At 41.1% G+C, this 26,057-nt stretch overlaps 1 protein-coding gene across 1 annotated transcript; it reads left to right on the forward strand.

Annotated features, from left to right (window-relative positions):
* The first annotated feature begins 23,282 nt into the window (after nt 1-23,282).
* Nucleotides 23,283-23,929, forward strand: LOC113567102. The gene is made up of 2 exons (XM_026994279.1): nt 23,283-23,744; nt 23,822-23,929. Exons 1-2 carry the CDS (start codon nt 23,286-23,288, stop codon nt 23,828-23,830), a joined length of 468 nt encoding a protein of 155 aa, XP_026850080.1. The 5' UTR covers nt 23,283-23,285; the 3' UTR covers nt 23,831-23,929.
* The last annotated feature ends 2,128 nt before the right edge of the window (nt 23,930-26,057 follow it).

Genomic DNA, 26,057 nt, shown 5'->3' on the forward strand with positions numbered 1-26,057 from the left:
CGGGAACTGCCTGGCTCACCAACACTCCGGCAAGAACCACCACACTCTACTCCACGTACCCGCGTCTCGTCGTCCAGCCCGCTCAGCCTCGGGAGCATCGTCGCCATCTGAATCGAACCATGCCAAACGCCGCCCTCGTCGTCCAGCCCGCTCAGCCCCGGCTGCACCGCCGCCATCTACATCGGCTCACGACGAACGACACACTCGACACCCCGCGAGCCGCCCCGTCGTAGGACCCACGGCGCCATCCACAGATTCCTCACGGGCAAGCCCCGTTTTGCGCATCCGCACGCCTATCCGACCGTGGAGCGACACTGAGTCGACGTCCTTGTCAAGTCCAGAGCGTTGTTTTTTTGATGGATCGGGTCCGGGGTGTACGCCCAGCCATAGGCCATCCCATTATACTTTGCAATCCTGCAAAGGGGGGGAGGATGTTCAGGCCAGCAGTAAACAATTTCCGAGCACTGTGCTAACTTCGTGCGCTCTGGGACCGCTCTCGCGCGCTCGGAGGGGCGCTCGGGAGATTTTACGATCCACCCGGCGCTCAAGCCATCATAGAGCATAGATCATAAGGCCTAGGTTAGGTTCGTGTCAACCCCCGTTTCAAACGTCCGATCTACCGCGCGACGCCCGAAATAAATACTACATATATACCACGAAGCACCACGGCATTTCATTTCTTGCAACGGCTACTAGGAGGTTTCCCTTCATCATCCATATCGTCGTTGGAGACTTGAGCTTCGTCCACCCCACTACAAACATTGGTCCTTCGAGCCGGATTCGAACCAGCGACCTATGGATCTACAGTCTGTGGAAAGCGAGCTTCAGATCGTCAAATCGAGCCCGGATCGTATCGCTGAAAGGTCGGATCGGCCGATCGACCTTCAGGATGGCTTCCAGTCGGAAGTCGCCCGTTTTGGTACGAATGACCGCGGTGCACACCTTCTCGTTGCCGACGCGCGTAGTAGGTAGCTTGAAGGCGGAGGCCAATGAGTCGTCAATGCAGCTCACCGGCGTGCATGGGTCGATGAGCGCGCCCGTTTCGAAGTCCTTCGAGCCCGTATCGAGGACCACCAGCGCCGTCGGGAGGATATTGAGGCTCCTATGTTGTAGAAGGGAGCTTACGGAGGGCGCCGGGGTTCCTCCGACGGGGCGGTTCACGGCGTGACGGGGACGGCACTCAGCTTGAGACGCTGGACTCGAAAACGATGAGGTCGCGGTTCCTACGACCGGTCGGATGACGGGCCGACGAGGACGGCGCTTGGCGTGAGCCGGCGTAGATGGCGGCGGTGCAGCTGGGGCTGGACGGGCTGGACGGGCTGGACGACGAGGGCGGCGTCCGGCGTGGGCCGATGTAGCTGTCGACTGTATTCCCGAGGCTGAGCGGGCTGGACAGCGAGGCGCGGATATGTGGAGTAGCGTGTGATGGTTCTTGCCACACACCCTGCACAGCCCGCCACTGAGGCAGTCCTTCCCGGAGTGCTGGTGCGCCAGGCAGCTGGCGCAGTATTTGTTTCTCAGGACGGCTCGGAGCCTCTTCTCAGGGCTCAGGCGCAGGAACACGTGGCAGGTCCGTAGCGGGTGTATTCCTGAGCAGACTCGGCAACGGTAGGTGCTTCTACCCCGTGGACGCCGGCTCTCCCCGGTGCGGTTGGCGCGTGAGCGTGGGGCCATGTCTGGATACGATGAACTAGGAGGAAAGAAAGTGGTCGAAGAAGTATTAGTAATACAACTTGGAGCTTTGGAAGGTACATTCGCGTTATTGTTGGACGGAACTAGGGCGTTCTACTGGGAGGAGATCGACCTTTACAACAGGCCTTTTAAGGACCCCGCGGGCAGTAAGGATATCTACCACACGGACTCTATCGCCAGCGCCGGGATACACGGACTGGACTCTCCCGAGCCGCCATTCATTGGAGGGCAGGTTGTCTTCTTTGACGACAACCATATCCCCAACCTGGAGGTTTGGCGTCGGCGTCTGCCACTTAGTGCGCTTGTGGAGCTCTTTGAGGTATTCCTCTTTCCACCGCTGGCAAAACTGTTGGGTGAGGGCCTTTAAATGCTACCATCGATTGATTATTGATTTAAGGTCACCCTTTATTTCAGGTTCGGCCGTAGACATCAAGGGTCCCCCGGTAAGGAAGTGCCCGTTAGTAAGGGCCAGAAACTCAGTTGGATCTTCGGACATCGGCGAGAGCGGCCTGGAATTAAGGCATTCTTCGATCTTTGCGAGAAGCGTGGAAAGCTCTTCGAAAGTGTACTTCCGAGTGGACGTGGCTTTGTAGAAGAGAGTTTTGAAACGTCACCCCGGCTTCCCACAGACCTCCCATGTGTGGAGCTCCTGGTGGGATAAAACGCCACGAAACCCGGTGATGGCTGTACGCATCAGTTATCGAGCCCTTGAATGCTTCTAGGAAGTCGCGGGAAAGCACCTTGGCGGCACCAACGAAAGTTTTGCCATTGTGGGAGTGAATGCGCTGCAGACACACTCGTCGTGCGACGAAACGAGCGAAGGCTGCAAGAAATTTCTCGGTCGTGAGATCCGACGTGGGCTCCAAATGGATCGCCTTCGTGGAAAAACACGCGAACACACACACATACCCCTTGGTTATCAGGCACGCTCTGCCTGTGTAATTCCGTATTTCGAAGGGACCCGCGTAGTCAATTCCGGTGTGCGTGAATGGTCTGGAAAAGGACGTTCGTTCCGTGGGAAGATCACCCATTATTTGGGCTTGCAACTTCTGTCTGTGGATGACGCATACTTTGCAGGAGTTTACCACCCCCTTCATGAGTTTCTAAGCTTTTTGAATCCAGAACTTGGATCGGATAAGTCGTACCATTAGTTGGTTCCCGCCATGAAGAATTATCCGGTGGGTGAATTGCGCGAGAAGGCGGGATAGCCGGCAGCGGTACGGCAGAATAATGGGATGCCGTTCGTCGTACTTCAGAAAGGTAGAAGTTGCGATACGGCCACATGCTCTTATGAGCCCACGTTGGTCTAGGAACGGGTCCAAATTCAGGATAGAACTTGACCTTGGCACTGGCCGCTTCTCGCTTGTGATACTCTTAGGAGTATTCCCTGCGCTGAGGAAAAGAGTGCGCTCAGCTTCGGTAATGTCTTCGCTGGCAAGGTGGTCCTCTTGTCCGGTGACCAGCTTCCGGCAGCGTTTTGTGAAGCGAAGGACATAAGCACGGACTCGCAGAGCTCTCTCCAGATTGGAAAACCGATCGAGGAAGTCTTCGGATGGGCTCGGTGCAAAATGAATTCTTTTTATTTCACTGTGGCACAACTGATTGCACAGACAACGGAACTATAAGCACGACCGTTGTATTGGGTATGTAGATGTGGGTATATACTAGCAATCAAAGAATCGGAGAGCTCCCGGAATTGCCAAGAATATGGCGCCGTCGATAGGACGGTGAAAGGAAAGACGCGGCACGTATATATATGTATATATGTCCAGCCGAATGGTACCAGGAGGTGAGGAGCCACTGGAGATGGGCAGATGGGGAATCCGTACTTATCTTGGAGGTTGGGAATTATCCGCCGGTGCTTGCTGGGGTGGACTTCTCCTTTTGTTTAGGCGAAGATCCGGCTCGAAGGACAAATGCTTGTAGTGGGGCGGACGATGCTCAAGTCTCCAACGACGATATGGATGATGAAGGGAAACCTCCTAGTAGCCGTCGCAAGAAATGAAATGCCGTGGTGCTTCGTGGTATATATGTAGTATTTATTTCGCGGGTCGCGCAGTAGATCGGGCGTTTGAAACGGGGGTTGAAACGTAACTAAGCTAGGCCTTATGATCTATGCTCTATGATGGCTTGAGCGCCGGGTGGATCGTGGATCGTAAAATCTCCCGAGCGCCCCTCCGAGCGCGCGAGAGCGAGTTGGGACCGGAGCGCACGAAGTGCGCGGCACTCATCTGCTGCTGGCCTGAACATCATGTCCGTCTTTCCTTAGTTTATCATTATCCCAAAATACAAGAAAACAGACAAAAAACGAAAACTCTCATCCAGCGCATTCCTCTATTTTAACTAAGTAACTATTTTTGTTATTCATCTAAAACCATCTTAAATTGCTGGACAATGTCCGAAATTCTCCAGAGCATGGTAAATCCAAAACACTTTGAGATTGTTTCCTGTCAAGATTGTTTATTTTGCTCAGCATAGATCTATCGGGGTCGATCAATCCGGGATCCGAATTGCAATCGCTAAGTCCACCGATCGATTCCAGCCGAATACAAAACAACTTGTTTTGCAGCAAATGTGAATTATAGTAAATGGATGGATTTGTAGAGCTTAAATGGGACTTAAAGAAAACTTTTTGGGCCCCACGTTGGGCGCCATGTTTGTGTAGTGTTCAGTCTTCGCCAGTGAGTTAGGGCCAGAGCCTATTTATGCTCTAACTCCGACATTGGCCAATAGATGGTTTTTTCCTGACCTCATGTTAATAGGAAGCTAGGTTCGAAGACGCGCATTCTTGCTGTGCTCGGGTCCAGCTCGTCGGGTTGGTCGGGGTTCTTTCTCCCCTAGCTACACAGTTTTCCTAACACAAATCAATATAATGCGCTTCAAAAAAATAAACAGGATCTCGACGTTAATATCAATAACCAATAAAAAAAACTCATTTCCACTCTGCGCCGATACGCATTTTGAAACCCCTTAAAAAAAGTGTAGTTCGTCTTCTGTCTGATGGAGGGAACAGCGGTGATATATGTCCCTAGTCTTTACCCACCCAACCATGACAAACGCGTTTACATTCGGGCGTTGTCCCAATTCAAAGATCCAACATCTTCTAGTGCTTTTTGAGGGAGATAAGCATAAGTACTTGACGGACGGAGATAATATTTTGTTTAGGCAGACATATTCATGACTACAAATTCCTTTTATTTTTATGTTAACTGTCCCTAGCCATAAGAGATTGTATTGATATATATATATATTTTTTTTACATAAATTACAGATATAATCCGATTCCTTACATTTACAAATAAACAAAAATATACAGACTTCCTTCTTCTTGGATCAGCAAAAAAAACTTAATTATTTGAGCAAAATAAAACAAAAATCTGCTGACAGCAATAGTGGTTTTGAGGCAAGGTGGTTTAGGCTAGCCTAATTACTCAATCCTTTGTAAATTTTCGTAGGTTGGTGACGACTATGTCCTCCGGCTTTTTGAGATCGGCAGGTTCAAACTGACTTTCAGACATCCAGCAGTGGTGTATGGTGGTTGGTCTTTCACGAGCTGTAAATGATTTCCGATATTGAGCCCAACGTCAACGGTTCAGCCTTCACTTTGCCGCCGTGGATGTGCACTGCACTAACTCCCAAATGGTCAGCTTTGTTGTTTTTGTAGTTGATAGGCCTACATGCGTTCTACATTAATAATAATTAGGCCTCTTTTATTTCTTTTGTTTATTTTTAGCCCGATCATTTCTCTTTGCAATTTGTCTACTAGATATTTTATTTGGATTATGTCCTGAAATTTAGTGGCTTGCATTAACAAATTTTGGTATAGTTCTTCGGTTTTAGTTACATTAACAGTTAGATAATGGTATTCGTAATTGATAGTTATGTTAATCGATCCAGTTTTGAATATCATATATCCGTTTTGGGATTTTATAGGATTTATTTTCTATGTTTCTATGAAGAAGATGAGGATTTTAATTGTGTTGAAGTTCGCCGTTCCTCGGTTTCTCTGGAATTATTATATTTGCTTGTATTAGATTTCTTCTTTTTCTTGAATTTTGATTTATAATGTCTACCCCTGTCTAATTTCGCCCGTCCTTTTGAAAGGATTTGTTACCTTAGACTTAACTAGAGGTGATAGTTTATAGCGGGTGTCTACATCATACTGTATGCGGTTTTTATTTAATTGAGTGATTTTATTCACTTTATTTAGTTGGGTGTCATAATCAGGTGAGCCTGCATAAATGAATATATCAGCTGGTGTCCTATTTGTGGTATTATGTTTGGTTTTATGATTATAAGTATAAAGAATTAATTCAAACTTCGTGAATCTATCTTCTGGGTTATCCTCGCTAGATATTATTCTTAATTTTTCATTTACTGTTTTATGAAATCTTTCTACGTCAGATATTCCATTTTTGCTGGAAGTGATCTCTATTTTGACGTTTTCCGCATTCAGCCATGCTTGCAATGCTGTGCACATAAAAGCTGAATTTTTATCGGCTTTGATTTCAATTGGTTTGCCCATCTCGTTAAAAACTTTCATGATGGCTCTTTTTGCTTCTAACCAGTCACGACTTTTTACTTCTACAAGAGTGGCAAACTTCGAGTATACGTCAATACATGATAGAAACTGTTGGTTACCAACAATATAGAAATCCATGACGTATTTCTCTCTGATGTTCAGTATTTCCGGTGTAGTTTCGAATGCCAACTTCGTATTTCTATGCTCTTTTTTGGCAATATTACAAGTAGGACATTCGTTTATGATGTTTTGGATTAGTTTTTGATAATCCGGGTAATAGTATTTTCCCCTAAACCAATTGACGTTTTTCTCTATCCCTGGATGGAGTAAGCCTTTATGATTCTTTAATATGGTTTCTTTAAATTCAGCGTAATTCTGAATATCTAGGAGTTTCGTGCTTGACTTAATAGCTTTATATTGTTAGAATTAATGATTTCTAAATAGGCTTTTTGGAATTGAGGAAAATCTATTTCGTTATGGAAATATAATGCGCTCTTTTTGGTGCATTGATAATCCTTTATTATATCCTTCGCTAAGGTGTTAGTCATTTCCTTATACGTGATCTTGATGATTAGCTTGTGAAAATAACGAATTGTTTCTACCTTATCTTCATTGCCTTTTATTAGCTCAATTTGCGGATTGTAATAGTTAATTGGTCTTTCCGTGATAGCAATGTGATTTAGATTGTCTTCCTGTGCGCTATGTACAGTTGCACCAACGCTATTGGAAGCTTCTCCCAGGAGATTTTCATTAATCTTTACCCTTGATAAGGCATCAGCTACATGATTTTCTTTGCCTGGTAGATATTTCATTTTAAAATCAAACTCATTCAGTTTTATTTTCCACCTTTGTAATTTCATATTTGGCTCCTTGAGGTTGTTCAACCAAATCAAGGGTTTATGATCGCTTTGTATCTCGAATTTTCTACCGAACAGGTATGAACGGAAATACTTGGTTGCCCATACGATCGCTAATAATTCCTTTTCGATGGCTGAATAGTTTATTTCATGTTCATTTAGGGTTCTGCTAGCGTAGCAGATCGGTTTGTGTTCTTGTGACAAAACCGCTCCCAATGCTATGTTACTAGCGTCGGTTGTTACCGTGAACATTTTGTCAAAGTCTGGGAACGCAAGGATAGGGTCTGAGGTGATGAGTACTTTTAGTCTCTCAAATGCCTCGACGTACTTTTCTTCCTTGGGGTCTATGACAGCTCCTTTCTTTAGTTTGAGTGTCATGGGTTTTGCTATGTTTGCAAAATGAGGAATGAATTTCCTGCAGAACCCGCACAGACCTAAGAATGACTTTATTTGTTTAGTCGTTTCTGGTATTGGAAATTTGACAATGGCAGAGATTTTGCCTGGATTTGGTACTATTCCTTCAGTAGTGACTACATGACCTAGGAATTCAGTTTCCTTTTTCATGAATTCACATTTATCCATTTGTAGCTTCAAGTTGGCGTCTCTCAACTTTCCAAATACTCTCCTTAGTGACAACAAGTGTTCTTCCAATGAAGTGGAAAATATAATGATGTCATCTAAGTATACAAAGCAATCTTTGAAGATTAACTCTTCTAGCAGATTGTTCATACATCTTTGGAAGGTAGTTGGGACAGTGGTTAGCCCAAAGGGCATACGAGTGAACTCGTAATGTCCATGCTTAGTGGAGAACGCAGTTTTGGGGATTGAGCTAGGTTCCATGGGTGTTTGATGGAAACCTTTTGCTAAATCGATTGTCGTAAAATACTGACATTTACCTAGTTTGTCTAGGATTTCATCCATTCTTGGAGTTGGGAATTTGTCCTTAAATGTTATTTCATTTAGACTTCTATAGTCTACTACCATTCGATATTTTTGCTTTCCTGAAGCATCTATCTTCTTCGGAATCATAGATATGGGCGAGCAGTAAGGAGAATTCGACTTTCGAATTATTCCCTGCCTGATCATATCTTTGATTTGCTGGTTTACCTCCTGATCATGTATCTGGGCATATTTGTATGGTCGTCTGTAGACCGGGTCTTCATGTTGAGTTTTGATCTCGTTCCTGATTGTACTTGTGAAAGTCAAATTGTTACCTTCTCTGTACTGCACATCCTTAAACTCATATAAGACCTTCTTTAACTCTTCCCTCTCTTCGTCGTTTAAGTGTTCCAATCTTAATTGATTACATTCCCTTAATTCACTGTCTAGAGCGGAAGCGAAGTATTGATCTCCCTCTGGAGATGGGTCAAGGCACTTAGGTGCGATCTTCTCTTCTTTTGTAGAGGGATCAGTGCACTTCTGTGCGGTCTTGCCGGCTTCAATAGCTTCTCCACTCTGAATGATTGGGTACGACCTAGCTCCTAGTGTTACAGTGTCATTTCTGTAATCGATGACGGCTTTACTTGCCATCAAGTATTCTCTTCCTAATAAAATATCATAATTTTCGGAAAAGTTATGTATGTAGAACTTTTGTTCGGACGGACATGTTTTGTTCGCATTCCTCATTATTAGACCTCGGATTTTGCATATTTTTAAAGGATTAAGATAGAACAATTCTGATGACTCGTACTCGCAGCACCTCCGATCCTCCGATCCCCCAGCCAAGTGCTTTTCAAATATAGTCAAAGGAAATCAATTGAACAAAAATTAATAATGAGCCCACGACTATGCTGATGAATAAAATATGCAAAATCCGAGGTCTACTCATTATACTTTTAGTTAAACGGACAGGTCCATTGATGGTATGGACCGTAAGGTTATCGTCTTTTATCTCGGAATCTGTATAATTTTCTTTCATGATGTTGATCGATGATCCCGAGTCAGCGATACACCTTAATATTCTTTTATTAATGGTAATGTTTATATAGGGTCCTCCTCGGTTTTTTCCGAGGCGGCTTGATGAAAATATACGTCCATCTTCGTTTGGCCACTCTGGCTCTCCCTCCCTCTTTTAGTAGGTTGGTTGGGTCCACTCCCACTAGCTGATTGAATGGATTCTGAGCTCTACCTTGATTCAAGGAATTTTTGAACTCATTGTATAATACAGGATTTCGGGAATTTTGATTTTGATTTGTTCGATTAGTCTGACCTGTTCCAGATGAACTCTGAGTTTGATTGTGATAGTTAGTAGTATTATAATTTGGATAATAGTTTCCAACATTCTTTCGATTTGATTGAGACGATTTCGTTTGATCTTTATTTGTACCTGAATCTGTTGTACTAGCTTCGTACAATCCTTCTTATTGTGCTGCCTTCTTAAGATTAGACAATGTGGTAATATCTTTTCTTGCTAAGGTCATGAACATTCTGTCAGGAAGTTTTCGAGTAATGACATCTTTAATTGTGTTGTTCAAAGCGTTTTTATAAATGACATTATTTTCTGGTATGTTTTCTAAGTTTAGCTTATTGTTTATTAATAATGCTTTTATCTCTAATTCTTCTATAACCTTACGAAGACTGCCGTTGAATCTGGTGGTGTATAGTTGTTGTAAGAGTTCTTTATATGGTGTGTGATTTTTGAACTCGTTGATCAGCGCCGTCTTCAGTTCGAGCCACGTGTTGGGTTGTATCATTTGCGATATGCGTTGTGCCTCTCCTGACAGTGTAGCGTGCAGGTGTGGGATAGCTGTCGTTTACCCATCCTAGTATGAAGAGATTTCGTGTGCACCTCTAGCTATGCTCTGACTAAGCTCGCCGGATTGTCGGGGTTCGTTCTACTCTCTCCTATCACATACTGACACACACTCGCATAATGTTTTAGGTGCACATTTAAAAATAAAAAAAAATAATAAAAAAAAGAAGAAACAAACATAAAACTAACAACAGAATCCATGTTTAACCGGAGCCAGGAATTGGTTATGGGACTAACAAGTTGGTTGTGGAAAGTGTGGACATACTTATCAATTACTCTACTCAAATGATGAGAAATTGCGAAGAAATATTAAGAAAAATAAAGATTTAAAAATGACCATCATATATGGGTAACAGATTCTAAAGGGGTGAGAGGTACCAATACATTATGGTTACGGATTTATAAAGGTGATATCAATAGAAAATTACATGTAACACGCAGGTTACTTCCCAGCTCAGTGCATATATGTACTTGTTCTTATTTACAAACTCACAGCGCTTTTGGTAGGCTAGTACCGCTTATTCCATCCGTGATCGTTGAGCTCAATGATGACGTTGGTGCATAATTCTAAGGAAAAGAAAAGATATTTAATACGAGTATATATGCACATGAGCGTACTAGAGTGTACTGCTTTGTAATCTCAAGGAAAATTAATGTTGCTCTCATACCCATTAGTTTCCAAAAACCATTATGTTGGCTGTGTTACATAACTAACTATAAAACTGTATACATCGTGTGACGAAAGAGAAGGGTTTTAGCCTGGCACATGAAATCTAGAGGAAAAAGGGGCGTGTGTTACATCCACGAGTAACTATGGTCCTCTATTGCCGTGATCGAGAGACAGGTCAGCCAGGCTGAGTAGGACTGCGCCTCCGGAAGAATCCAACAATAATGCAATCAATTCGAGTTCATCATTGGGTGTCGCTGGCGCAGCTAAATCACTTGAAGATGGGGTAAATTAACTCCTTAGCTGGGCTTCAGGTTGCCGATCCGATTCGACGTCGGTCTGCGGACTACACTTTCATTGGAGGCTCGATAACCGGGTGGCGTCAATGACGCCAAAAATAAGGGTCCGGAGGCGCCTCTTGGTTTTCGCCGTGCATCCACCGGCAACACACCTCTCATAGACCACACCGTATATGCACTCCTATGCGACTGATGATCGCACGAGCGGTACCGCGGCTACGGGCCGCGGACATACCAGCTATGTTTTCTTTTCTTTACACTGCTTTCCTGGTTAATTAATCCTGATTCTGGGTCTTAATTGAAACTCGGTTCACGAGGTATGGCGTAGGTGCCAGAACTGTTCGTTGGCTAAATATATATATATATATATTTATTTATTCCCGAGTATAGCACAAACACGTCCGCTTTAATCAATCGATTCTTTGTCAATACTCCAGCCCAACTTCTGCAAGTTCAGCCAAGCGGTACCGAACCAAAAGCTCGAAGATCGAATGATATTTGGGGAATTTTAACTGCATAATCGGATGATCTTAGGAACTTTAACTGCATAGTCGCATGATCTTGGGAACTTTAACTGCATAATCGGATGATCTTTCGCCCATTTGAGCGAAATTTTGGTCAAGCTTTTAATCTATGCTCTCCCTACGCTACGCTACTCTCTTGGGTCAAGGTAAACGTGACGTCTTTCGCTTAAATGCGTGCGCTGCGCGCCGACTCTCTTTAGAAAGCTTTTCGGAAAGCTTGCAGCTTACGATCCACTTTCGGAGTTACTATGGCTCTGCACTTTTAAGCATTACCAAAAGAAAACTATGCTTATCCGTGATGTTCTATACTCGTTCCCTAAATTCGGCCACTACACCACAGTTGAAGACGTAATTGTTCTTACAATGAGACTTAAACTGAAGAAGGCCATTTACTAAGGTTTAAGCTGAATATCTTTCAAGTGATAGACTCCTAAGTTTTTCTTATCTTCGCTAGCTAATTGGTAATACATTGTCCCTACTCGGCGAATAACCTTGGCTGATATAAACACAGGCGCCAGCTAAGCGCTGAACTTTTTTAAAGCGTTGCTCTGACAAAAATTCCGGGCATACACGACGTCTCCGACTTTAAGTTGACGGACCCGGCTACGTAAGTTTTATGTCCTCGCATTCTGCTCGTGTGATTCAGCTACCTTTTGTTGAGCGGCTTGTCGACATACTTGTACTACATCTGGATATTCGACTCTGGTGTCATCCGATAGGAGATTTAGTCGTCTAAGTAGTTCATAATCCTTTCCGTTAAGAATCATATTCTGCCCAAAAGCAAGAAAATATGGCGAATACCCGGTGCTTTTATGGATATTGGCTCTTAACGCTGCACTAATTTCAGGTAACTTGTTGTCCCAATTAGTATGATCTTTGCCGACGTACGCTCTTATAGCCGCTAACTCGGATCGGTTTAACCGTTCACTGGCATTGGCTTGCGGTGAGTATATTGCAGTGCAGCGGTGAGTTACCCCGAATCTGGTAAGAAATGACTTGAAATTCCCAGAGACAAAGTGCGAACCATTATCGGTAAGTATAGTCTCAGGGACCCCGAAAGTACTAAATAACATGTTTTCTAGGAAGTCACACACTTTACTTGAGGTAAACTTCTTGAGCGGACATAAGAAATGAAATTTGGTGTTGTGATCTACAATTATTAAGATACCAATATTCCCTTGCTTGGAACGCGGATACGGGCCCAACAAATCTAGATAAAGCTTTTGAAAAGGTCTTTCTGAAATCATTGGCTTAACCATTGGTGGTCTTAGCACGACATTAGCACTTTTGGTCTGGCGACAAACGTCGCATTGTGATACATAGGCTCGTATTTGTGTAACCATTTTTGGCCAAAACAAGTACCTTTTCACTTTTTCAACGGTTTTCCCAATACCACTGTGGGAAGCGTCTGGGGGGTCATGAGCCCTAGAAATTATATCGCTGGTAAGGCCTGATGGAATCCAAAGCTTCCAAGTTTGTTTATCTGCTATCGCGTCCCCTGAAGATGGTTCGGTTCTTTTATACACCAAATTATCGTCAATTTTCAAATCGGGTAACTTAAGTTGATTAAGCCTTATGTGTTCTATTAGATCCATGTATTCGTTCGATTTAAACTCTGTAGAAGTAAGGCCGTTGCCGTTCAGCTCTCTTACCTCGGGTTCATCTTGGCGTGACAACGCGTCGGCCACTACGTTTTCGGACCCTTTACGATGTGATATTTGAAAATTAAATCCCTGTAATTTTATAGCCCAGCGGGCCAAGCGACCTGACAAATCTTTTTGCCTCATAAGCCATTGTAGGGACGCATGGTCCGTTATAACTTGGAAATCCTGTCCTTCTACGTAAGCTCTAAACTTCTTTATTCCTTTAATCACTGCCAAGCACTCGAGTTCAGTGACCGAATAGTTTCGTTGCGCCTTGGAAAGTTTCTCGGACATAAACGCTATAGGTAACTCTATCTCTTCCTCGTTTAATTGAGCTAGTACGCAGCCCAAACCAAAGGTGCTTGCGTCACATATTAACAAAAAGGGTTTCTTAAAATCGGGGGTGGCTAGGATTGGAGCAGATGTTAAGCAGGATTTGAGTTTATTGAAAGCTTCTTCAGCTGATGCGTTCCACTTAAGTGGTTGATGCTTTTTTAGTAGTTCCGTTAAGGGGTAGCTGACGGTGGCATAGTTATCGACAAAGCGTCTGTACCATCCAGCAAGTCCTAGAAATCTCCTTATCTGTTTCACCGTTTTTGGGATCGGGAACTCCATTATGGATTTTATTTTCCCCGGATCTGTCTTTAACTGACCATAACCTATTATGAACCCCAGATATTTAATCTCCCGTATACAAAAGTTTGACTTGGCTATATTAATCGTGAGATTTGCCTTACGCAAATGCATCGCTACCTCTTGTAACAGCACCAAGTGTGAATCAAAGTCATCTGAGAGCACTAGTAAATCGTCCAAATAGACAAAAACCCGATTCCTGAGGTGTGCAGGTATCACCTGATCCATAAGTCGGCACAACGTCTGAGCGGCATTAGTTAAGCCAAACGGCATTACCTTATACTGGTAAAGCGGCCTATTGGGAATGGTAAAAGCTGTATAGTGCCGAGATTTTTCTTCCAAAGGAATCTGCCAGTATGCGTGTTTCATGTCAAGTCCCGTTATGTATTTGGCTGGTGGTAATCTACTAAGAATGCCATCAATATGTGGTAAAGGTTAGGCATCTTTGCGAGTGCTCTTATTAATTTCTCGAGAATCTAAACATAATCGATTTTTCGTACCTTTCTTAACTAAAACGCAATTGCTACTCCAGGAGCTATTCGATTCCTCGATCACGTCTAATGCCAGCATTTTCTCCACTTCGTCAAACATTAACTTTTCCTTCGCGGGTGAAATCGGCCAATGGCGTTGTTTGACTGGTCTATCGGGTACCATTTCGATCGTGTGTTGGATAGCTTTCGTACGTCCTAATCCTTCCCTTTCAAACGAAGGAAACGAATGGATCACGGATTCTAGTCTAACCTTTTGGTCTTTGCTTAGATCGTGTACTGGCGGTGATTCCGAAGCCCTGGTTTCATTTCCTACGTCTAATTCTTGTACCACAGATCTATCCGTTAAAAGTCTTGCTACAAGACCGAATTCTATCCAGAAATCAATCCCTAAATACACATTTTGTTTCAAGGCGGGTATTATGAAAAATTCTATCTCCTTAGTATGATCGCGAAAAGTTATGGGAACTGTAATTTTCGCTACTACTTTACAAGATTCATTATTGGCCGTTCGAATATTTCCGGAGCATTTCTTTGCCTTGGCGTGTTGCGCGAACGACTTAGCGGCTTCACTTCCAAGACAGCTTATCGTCGCCCCCGAATCTAGCAAGGCCATGAAGTTTTGTTCTTCTATGCTTAGTTCTATAAATAATCTGTTATCGGAGCTCAAAAGGACCGACGAGACAAGTCTTTTTCGCACCTTCTTTACCTTGGTCCAGAATTGCCTTAATCGTATGGTCGAACGTTTTGGTTTGTTGGTTAATTCTAGCTTATCTGAGCGGGAACTTTCACCATCTATATCTATCTCCTCCGTCTGGGTTTGTGCCTCTACAAGGGACCTATTAGATCGAATTTTTGGACAATCCGGGTTGGAGGTGTTTTCTTGGAAAGTTTGCTCTTTCATTCTGTCATCATTGCCGGATGCGTCAGAATGGTGTTGGTTTGCGCATCCCGCTTGCGGTTTTCCGATGGGTTACATTTTTCGCACTTTGGCTTAAAAGTATTTTTCGCCCCGCAGCCATAACAGAAGACTCGGCGTTCTGCTACGCAATCTTCAAACCGATGGCCTGTTTTGTCGCAATTCCAGCAAACAAACCGCTTGCGACGTAGCTCGGAGATACTCTCTTCTTCGAGTTCCTCTTCCTCACTCTGAATTTCTGATACGTGAGGTCTAGTTACCCTGTTTCTCTGTAGAAAGTTGCCAGCATCTTTACAGAAGTGTTCATGCTTTTTAACTTCCTCCCTCACCTCACTTCTATTCTGTATTTTTAAATGCAAAAGCTCATACCGCAGAGCACTTTTCGAATTCGGCTTAAGAATATCGATCAGCTTGATTTCGCTTATCTCGTGTGAGAGTCGTGCCACTAACTTCTCAATGGCTGACTGAAAATCTTCGAAGGATTCGTTGTCCTTCTGTTGACGTTTCCGTATCATTTCCCAAAGGTCAAAATCATCTTTCTGATCGTCGAATCTTTGCCTAAACGCTGTACAGAACGATGGCCAGGAGTATTGGTGGTTTCTTCGATGAAAATCCCAGAACCAATCGCTGGCTTTACCTGTGAAAAGCAGATGCAGATTGTCGCAAAGTAACTGGTCATCATTCCCCAGAGTCTGTCCTGTAAGAGCACGAACGCGATATAGAAATTCTTCTACGTGCATTGCGTCTCGAGAACCATCAAATTTAAGACGCCAGCTTAGTAGGATATTTGCCGCTTTTGCCGGTGCTACATTTCCGGCTGTTTGACTACTCCTAGGAGTTCTTCCTTGGGAATCGCCTCTAACCATGTAACTATCATTGTCTACCTCTCGTCTAAAATTACTGTGTGACTCTGAGGGACCTCCGTTACCCGTAGCAGCCGCTGCGGCTAAATTGATATTGGAAAACTGGGCCTGTATAGTTTCTTCGATGGAAGTTTTTATGAACGAACTAAGGTTTTCCATCATAGATTTCTCCTGGTTTTGCATGACCGAATGGATGTAATTCGTAAGGTTTTCAGGTTGAGCGTTACTAAGTGACCTATTTCCGTTGCTACTAACCGACTGTCGACTCTCGGATAAATATTGATCTAAACTAGCTTGATACCTTGTTTGCATTCCTCGTTTAGGGGTTGCTCCTCGCCCTCGACCTCTGCTGTTTGTTCTCCCTTTTCTACGTAATAAGGTTGGATCTAGTTGTACCGTCCCATTGTCTTCGTTTCCCCGAACATTAGGTGGTATGGAGCCAGAGCTTAGGTGTAATTCTGCTGCTAGAGTATTATTTTCGTAACGCAGTCTACCAGGTTCGCATTCCGCCTTGCACACTGGACAAGACTTTTCGCTTTTCAAATGTTCGCATACGCACGTATTATGAAATCGGTGGTGACAAGGCGTGGTAGCTATTAACTGATCTTGCCGCAAATTTCCCTGGCAAATAATGCAAAACGAGTCTGGATTGATCAATGCCGAAGCTAAATTTTCATTACTTCGGTGGACCGCCATGATTTGTATGAATTTCTTAAAAAAAAATAATAATGAAAATAAAATTATGAAACTAATATGCAAATATGAGTTAACGAATATGAATTTTTTTTTTTTTTTTTTTTCTGTCGGTAATTACTTAATATGTTCGCCCTCTCCAGGCATGATCTAGGTGGTCTACCACTAACTGTACGTTTCGATTTGAATAGTTGAGTAATTAAGTTGTGTATGTTGGCCAGTTCTATTACCAGTTTTGAAGGTATAAGTCCGGATAATGGACAGTCTCTACTTATCATAAGTAGAAGATCGTGATTCCTAAGATCTGTGACTTTTTCCTAACACAACTAGAATTTGATAAAGGAATCTCTACAGCTAAGCTCAAGATAATTTAATGAATATAACTTTCAGTCGGGGTATCCGTCTTTTGAATAACTAACGCAGTTCCCTAAATCAACATCTTTAGCTATCTCGTTGGTGGAGTCCTATATCGTGATATCAGTATATTGTAACTACCTATATAAGCTAGTCCATCCGGAGGAAGAGACAACAGATTATACACAGGTCGACTTTTCCAACCATGAAAAATAGTCGTAGTTTCCGTATGCAACAGCTGTCGTACTCCCACCCGAAGAGATCTATCAGTATAGTATTACCAGAGAATTATTGTTTTGGATGGAATATAGAGCTATGGTGGAGCCTAGCCCCAGAATGACATTCCTCTGGTACTAAAGTTAAGTACCAACTTTACGAGAGATCATGTCCCTTCGGGCCCCACGTTGGGCGCCAATTATGTGGCGTGCAGGTGTGGGATAGCTGTCGTTTACCCATACTAGTATGAAGAGATTTCGTGTGCACCTCTAGCTTGCTCTGACTAAGCTCGCCGGATTGTCGGGGTTCGTTCTACTCTCTCCTATCACATACTGACACACACTCGCATAATGTTTTAGGTGCACATTTAAAAATAATAAAAAAAAGAAGAAACAAACATAAAACTAACAACAGAATCCAGGTTTAACCGGAGCCAGGAATTGGTTATGGGACTAACAAGTTGGTTGTGGAAAGTGTGGACATACTTATCAATTACTCTACTCAAATGATGAGAAACTCCGGTGTTAGTGAGTATCTCTATCTTCTCTACCCTCCCGACCTATGCTATACAGGTAACCTGACCGTATAGACCCTTGAATAACGTTAAACAGTTATCATCCCACCACTTCGATCATGCCTTTCTGAGGGCGGAGTCCTGAATTTAGAACATATTAGGGTTGTACTTCAAAATCAATATCATTATATATATATTTCAATAAATCCCTAATCATATAATTAAATTCTTGGGGGGGGGGGGGGGGGGGTTTTCTTAACTTATAATTAAATCCATTTTTGTTGTGTCTCGATAGCTTAATATATTAGTAAGGAATTGCGAAGAAATATTAAGAAAAATAAAGATTTAAAAATGACCATCATATATGGGTAACAGATTCTAAAGGGGTGAGAGGTATCAATACATTATGGTTACGGATTTATAAAGGTGATATCAATAGAAAATTACATGTAACACGCAGGTTACTTCCCAGCTCAGTGCATATATGTACTTGTTCTTATTTACAAACTCACAGCGCTTTTGGTAGGCTAGTACCGCTTATTCCATCCGTGATCGTTGAGCTCAATGATGACGTTGGTGCATAATTCTAAGGAAAAGAAAAGATATTTAATACGAGTATATATGCACATGAGCGTACTAGAGTGTACTGCATTGTAATCTCAAGAAAAGTTAATGTTGCTCTCATACCCATTAGTTTCCAAAAACCATTATGTTGGCTGTGTTACATAACTAACTATAAAACTGTATACATCGTGTGACGAAAGAGAAGGGTTTTAGCCTGGCACATGAAATCTAGAGGAAAAAGGGGCGTGTGTTACATCCACGAGTAACTATGGTCCTCTATTGCCGTGATCGAGAGACAGGTCAGCCAGGCTGAGTAGGACTGCGCCTCCCGAAGAATCCAACAATAATGCAATCAATTCGAGTTCATTATTGGGTGTCGCTGGCGCAGCTAAATCAGTTGACGATGGGGTACATTAGCTCCTTAGCTTGACTTCAGGTTGCCGATCCGATTCGACGTCGGTCTGCGGACTACACTTTCATTGGAGGCTCGATAACCGGGTGGCGTCAATGACGCCAAAAATAAGGGTCCGGAGGCGCCTCTTGGTTTTCGCCGTGCATCCACCGGCAACACACCTCTCATAGACCACACCGTATATGCACTCCTATGCGACTGATGATCGCACGAGCGGTACCGTGGCTACGGGCCGCCGTCCTATAACACAAATTCTTATATATATATTTTACCACGAACACTTTCCAAATTAATCACGGACATACCAGCTATGTTTTCTTTTCTTTACACTGCTTTCCTGGTTAATTACTCCTGATTCTGGGTCTTAATTGAAACTCGGTTCACGAGGTATGGCGTAGGTGCCAGAACTGTTCGTTGGCTAAATATATATATATATATTGTTAGGTTGTTTTAGTATTATAACCCTACATTTGTATTTACCTTGCTGCTAGCTTATAATAATTATTGTTAATCTACAATTGTATTTACTATTAACGTTGTACGAAATATCGTAAGTATCTGAATAAGTATCGATATGAATAATCATCCGATAGTTCTAGTTCTGCGAACTAGAACTATGCGGAGAACTAGAGATCGGAGCTGGGTTCAGAGCACTTTTGCTGTTTCGACAAGACGGAGAGGTTGGAAAAGAATTAAGTAAAATAAAATCATAAAAAGTACGAAACATCCGTGGACTTTCTGCGCCAATAACTTCAGAAGTGGGATCGTAGCCCTTTAAAGAATCTGCCTACATAAGTATTTGTCTACTGGCATCCCCGACAACGAGTATTTTCCACATTTTATAAATGGCTGAGGAAACCATGGCAAACATTGACAAAGAAAAAATTGTAGAGTGGTTGCTGGAGAAGGAGATCATTTTTCCAGCCAGCGCAACACTAAGGCAACTTCGCAAGCTTGCCATAAGTGGTGGAATGGACGAAGTTTCTGAAAGTCTGGTGAATAAATCGGATATTGAATCGGAGGAGAAAGTGTCTGAAAATGAGCAGATCGACGATATGAAAGAAGAAGAATTACTTGACGCCGCAATAAGGGTTGCTGAGAAAAAGAAGAAACTGGCTGCCTTAATGGTAATGGACAACCATGTGACCGATGACATCCGAATGGTCAAGCAACTTATTGCCCCTTTTTCTGCCAGTGAAAATGATGAAGCCTCTGAATGGGTCTTGAATTTTGAACGGATTTGCGGAGGCGTGAACGAAAGCAGCAATTTTAAGCTTCGTTGTGTGCGCATGTTGATGAAGGCGGGAACAGAGGCGGACTTGTTCATGCGTGTCGACAAATCAAAGACTTACGACGAGTTTAAAGGAAACTTCCTAAAAACTTTTGGCCGCAGCAATTCAACTGCCGACGTGGTACTCCTGTTGAAGGAAACCTTTTTCAACCCGGAGAAAAACGATTTGTGTATATTGCGTGTGCTGCTAATATGCTATTTAGTAACTTTTAAATGGTCCATAATATGAATAGACTTCCAACGAATAGTAGGATATTGATTCGTACGCTGGCTAAACAAAAAGATGGCATAAATATTTGTCATATAAATGCTCAGAGTCTGTATGGTAAGATTGATGAGTTCCGATATATGTTTGAACAATCGAATGTTGATGTAGTTTGTGTTTCGGAAACGTGGTTCATGCCGCATCTATGTGATAATGTTATTTTGTGTACCGGATTTGATCTATACCGATCTGATCGGGAAGGAAATGGTGGGGGTGTTGCTGTATACATAAACAAGAAATTCAAATCCAAATTAATATGCAAGCACCCTCCAGAAAGTGCAATAGAATACCTTTTTATAGAATTATCGGCCTCTAACAGTTCTCTTAAATTACTATTGGGCTGTCTGTACAGACCACACCGCAATACAATCTACCAACAAGTAATTGATGCAATTTCAGACCTATCTGTAAGCTATACTGACGTAATTATAATCGGGGATCTAAACAGCAATATACTGAAGGAACGACATATGGAGTCAGCGATGGCATCGTTAGGCTTGCATCTAGTCAATAATATTAGACCAACACATTTCTCAAACACTGCAAGTACATTATTGGACCTTTGTTTTGTCAATGATAAAGAAAAAATAGTTCTTTATGATCAGTTATCTGTCCCAACATTTTCCAGACACGACCTACTTTTCCTGACTTATGATTTTAATTGTAAAAAGATTGACGACGACATATGGTACCGGAATTTTAAGAGCATTGACATTACCAAACTTAATGACGAATTCAATACATATGACTGGAATATAATATTTGACATGGATGATGTTAATTCTCAAATAGAACAACTACGAGCTCACATAACATGTCTTTATGAAAAATTCGTACCACTGCGTAAATTAAAGATTGCACAAAAGAAAAATCCATGGTTCAATCAATGTATTGCACACAATATATCATTAAGGGACAAAGCATATAACAAATGGAAACGCTACAGAACGTCTGTTCAGTATCAAGAATTTAAAACTTTAAGGAAAAAAACCAACCTATTAATACTGACAGCTAAAAAATCTTTTTATTCTGTAAGGTTTCAAAGTGCAATATTAACAAGAAGGACATGGAGGGAGCTCAAAGACTTGGGAATAGGGAAGAGGACAAATAACACCAAAATTGATGTAGACATAGATGAATTAAATAGAAAATTTGTGATAAACGGGGTACCTGAAGTAGCATATAATCATTATCTTGACAATATACCGAATAGTTCCTGTGATAATAACTTTAGCTTCATGTGTGCCAGTCAGTGTGATGTCCTTGAATCTGTGCTTAAAATTAAGTCAAATGCAATCGGACTGGATGAAATACATCCAAAATTTCTAAAAATCTTACTTCCGAAAATATTACCACATGTGACTTATATTTGCAATACTGTCTTAACAAAATCAATATTTCCAAGTACATGGAAGCTTGCGAAAATAACACCGGTCCCTAAAGGAAAAAATGAATATAGACCTATATCAATTCTATCGTTTTTGTCAAAAGTCCTTGAACAATTAATGTCACAACAAATTCGAACTTTTCTAGATAACAATGCACTACTAAGTGACAAACAGTCAGGTTACAGAAGACAAAGAAGCTGTACTACGGCAATAGTAAATATAACGGAAGACATTAGATTAACACAAGATGAAGGAAATGTGACGCTATTAGTACTACTTGACTTCAGTAAAGCATTTGACACGGTTAACCACGAAATCTTATTAAGTAAATTAGTTAACTTTTTCAATTTTAGTAAGGTAGCTATAAAGCTATTAAAATCGTATTTAACGGATAGAAGACAGGTAGTGGTAAGTGGAAGTAGAATTTCTTCAATGATGAGCACTGCACGTGGTGTGCCTCAAGGTTCAGTTCTTGGGCCGCTTTTGTTCTCATTATATGTGAATGACCTGCCAGACGTCCTGTTAAATTGTAAAAGTCATATGTATGCGGATGACGTCCAAATGTATGTTAGTCGTCCATTGAGTAAAATTGATGAGTGTATAAGTGTGTGTAACAGTGATTTGCTCAATGTGAGTAGCTGGGCGAAGCGTAACGGTCTGGCACTTAATCCAGATAAATGTAAATGTGTAATTATATACAAGAAGCAACTAAATACGATGGCCTATCCAAAACTTGAAATCGAAGGAAAACAAATTAATTACGTAGATCAGGTGGAAAACTTAGGATTAACATTTAACAATACGCTTTCTTGGAGTAGCCAAGTAGTGAAAGCTACTGGTAGAACATATAGTCTACTAAGAAAACTCGCACCAACACAAAAATACCTGCCAGATATACTCAAACTAATGATAGCTAAGACATATTTGACACCCACCTTATTCTATGGTATTGAAATATTTGGAAATTGTGACGCTGAATCTCAAAAAAAACTAAAAGTAACATTTAACAACATTGCCCGCTACATATATAATAAGAGACGAACCGATCATATCTCAATCTTAGCAAGACAAATATTCAAAATGGATTTAAAGACATGGATAGGGTACAGAACAATTATTTTTCTACATCGAATAATCTATACCAGACAGCCGAGCTACTTATATGATAAATTAACCTTTGCTTCATCAAATAGAACGTTGAATCTGGTAACCATAAGGTACAAACTTGCCAATTCAGGAAAACAATTTTTAACAAATGCTATTCGGTTATGGAATGAGTTACCTTTCAATATTAAAAATATTAGTAGAGCAACGCAATTTAGGGATAAACTAGAAAAACACTTGATAAACCCATAAAAAAAAAAAAAATAAATAAATAAAAAAAAATAAATAAGTAAATAAAAATAAATAATAAAAATAATAATAATAAAAAATAATAATAAAAAAAAAATAAATAAATAAAAAAAATAAAATAGAAAAAAAACAAAAAAAAAATTAGAATTAGTATTAGTATTAATAATACAAATATTAGTCATAATAATAAAAATATTAGTCATACCAAAAATGTTAGAATAAGAAAATCATTCTGCTTAAAGCATACAACTACATATATATGTGAACTCCATGTGACTAGCGCTTTAACATAAAGTAGGAATACTGTCGCGTTAGGAATATATATACAAATAAATACAAAAAAAAAAGTTAAGCATAAAAAAAAAAAAACTCCGTAATGGGATATATTCTTCGCATGGAAGAAATTGCTATGCGTGCCGACATCGAAGAGAAATTGACAGTGCAGTTCATCATTGATGGTTTTCGTGATCGATCTTCCAGTATCGCCTTATTGTATTCAGCGTCGACCATCGGAAAACTTAAGGAGCTAGCTCGACAATACGAGGCTTTGAGGAAGAGTACCCAGACGAATTTTAGGCGCACTGGGATGACCGCTTCCGGAAATGACCGGAGCCAGGTGCGCTGCTATAATTGTTCAGCACATGGCCATTATGCTTCATCGTGTCCCGCACCTAAGCGGGAGAAGGGATCGTGTTTCCAGTGTGGATCCATGCAGCACCAGGTGAAGGATTGCCAACAGAAGCCTATGTCAGCCCAGCGATCCGTGGGTACAGCCAGCAACCCGCTGATGGACGACAGAGAGGAGAACAATATTTTTGTTCCTATTGTTAATCAGGTAGGGGTATATTTTTACACTGATATAAAACGCAGGTATCAAATTAAATTTCTTTCTGGCATGTTGGACACCGGTAGCGCTATTAATTTGATGCAGCGCTCGGCGATACCTTATGAAAATTTTGATGGTGTACTAAGACCGACAGAGTATTTTGGAGTTAACGGTTCGAGAATAAGCATTTTTGGAAAAATAATTGTCAATTTAGTTTTTCATAACATTGAAAAAGAACTTATATTTTTCGTTGTACCAAACAACTATATTTCGTATAATGTCCTTCTGGGGCGCAGTTTCCTTGAAAATTATGGAATAAAATTAATTTTTGAAAATGAAATTGAAAATAAAGTATTAGTGAACAGTGACTTAGATGAAAATAGAGTATTAGTGAACAGTGACTTAGATGAAAATAGAGTATTAGTGAACAGTGACTTAGATGAAAATAGAGTATTAGTGAACATTGAGAGTGACCAAATTGAAAATGTAGTATTGACAAATAGAGACAGTGAGATGATGTTATCAGATATCAATAATAATGGATTATTGAAGGATGAAAATTATGAGAATAAGATTAGTGTCCAATTGAATTGTAATAACATTGACCTTTTATTGAAAGATAACGAGCAAAAGCATATGGCAAGTGAATCATTAGAAAGAACCAACTTAGATATACCGTATATATATAGTATTGAAATAACAAAAGAAGAGGACAGCTATAATATCGACCCAAAGCGAGCTGATAAAGAACGTAGTAAATTCATGGAATTGATAAAACTTAACTATTCAGACTTAACTAACATTCCAGCAATTCAACATAACTACGAAATGAATCTCAAACTTAAATCAGAAGAACCTGTACGCACTGTTCCGAGAAGACTTTCATATCAGGAGAAGAAAGAAGTAGATACCCAAATAGATGAACTATTGAAAAAAGGCTTCATAAGAGAAAGTAAATCGCCTTACAGCTCTGCAATAGTATTAGTTAAGAAAAAATCAGGGGAAAAAAGAATGTGTGTAGATTACAAACAGCTTAATAAGATTTGCATTCGTGATGGATATCCATTGCCACTAATAGACGACTGCTTAGAGAGATTAGAAGGGAACACAATTTTTACACTTTTAGATTTGAAACACAGTTATCACCAAGTAAAAGTAGCAGAAAGTTCGGTGCAGTATACAGCATTTGTCATACCTAGCGGACAATATGAATACACAAGAATGCCTTTTGGGCTTATGAATGCACCAGCAGTATTTATGAGATTTATTAATTTCATTTTACAACCATTAATTCGCGAAGGTAATGTAGTAGTTTATATGGACGATATCGCTATAGGTTCCAAGTCGTTGAACGAACATCTTATAACAGTAGGTAGAGTTTTAAGAATTCTCGCAGAATATCGACAAGAAATTAAGGTTAGTAAATGTCAATTTGGTTATGAAAGTATTGAGTTCTTGGGATATACCCTTTCTGGTAGGGGAATAAGCCCAAACTGTGAACACACAGCAACCATTAAGCATCTGCCATTGCCAAAAGATCGCCATGAAATGCAAAAGGTTTTGGGATTATTCTCTTATTTTAGGCGTTTCATCCCTGCTTACTCAAGAATAGCAAAACCATTACAAGAACTTACAAAACCTGGAACTAAGTTTGAGCTTCAAGACAAATGCAATACAAATATCTTCGAGAAAAACTGATTTCGTCACCAGTATTAGCTCTGTATAATCCAAATCGAGAAACAGAATTTCATTGTGATGCAAGTAGTGAAGGCTTTGGTGGAATTTTGTTGCAGAAACAAGATGACAATAAGTCTCACCCAACAGCATATTTTTCACAGAGAGCGACAAAACTAGAGGCAAGATACGAAAGTTTCAAGCTGGAAACAGCTGTGATCTATTCATTGAGGAAATTTCGAATTTATTTAGATGGGATTCCGTTTAGAATTTTAACAGATTGTAACTCAGTAGTTTTATGTTTAGGAAAGGGACGTCTTCATTCAAATATCGCCAGATGGGCCATAGAGCTAGCAAATTATAATTACACTTTAAAACATCGTAGTGGAAAATATATGTCCCATGTGGACACCTTAAGTAGATATCCTTCAGCGCTTAATCAAGATTTTGAATATGAACCAATAGTGACAATTCATGAAAGTGATAACAAAGACCGAATAGTTTCCGTGATTGAGTGCGACGACATTAATCTTCAGCTTCAGATAACACAAAACAGGGACAACCATATAGGAAAATTAAAAGAACAATTGGAGCATGGACCTGTTAAGAAATTTTCATTGAGCGATGGAATTGTTTATAAAATAGGTG

Source organism: Drosophila persimilis, unplaced genomic scaffold (genome assembly GCF_003286085.1).
Source record: "Drosophila persimilis strain 14011-0111.01,24,50 unplaced genomic scaffold, DperRS2 tig00001717-arrow-arrow-pilon, whole genome shotgun sequence".
In the NCBI taxonomy this organism is placed as follows: Eukaryota; Metazoa; Arthropoda; class Insecta; order Diptera; family Drosophilidae; genus Drosophila; species Drosophila persimilis.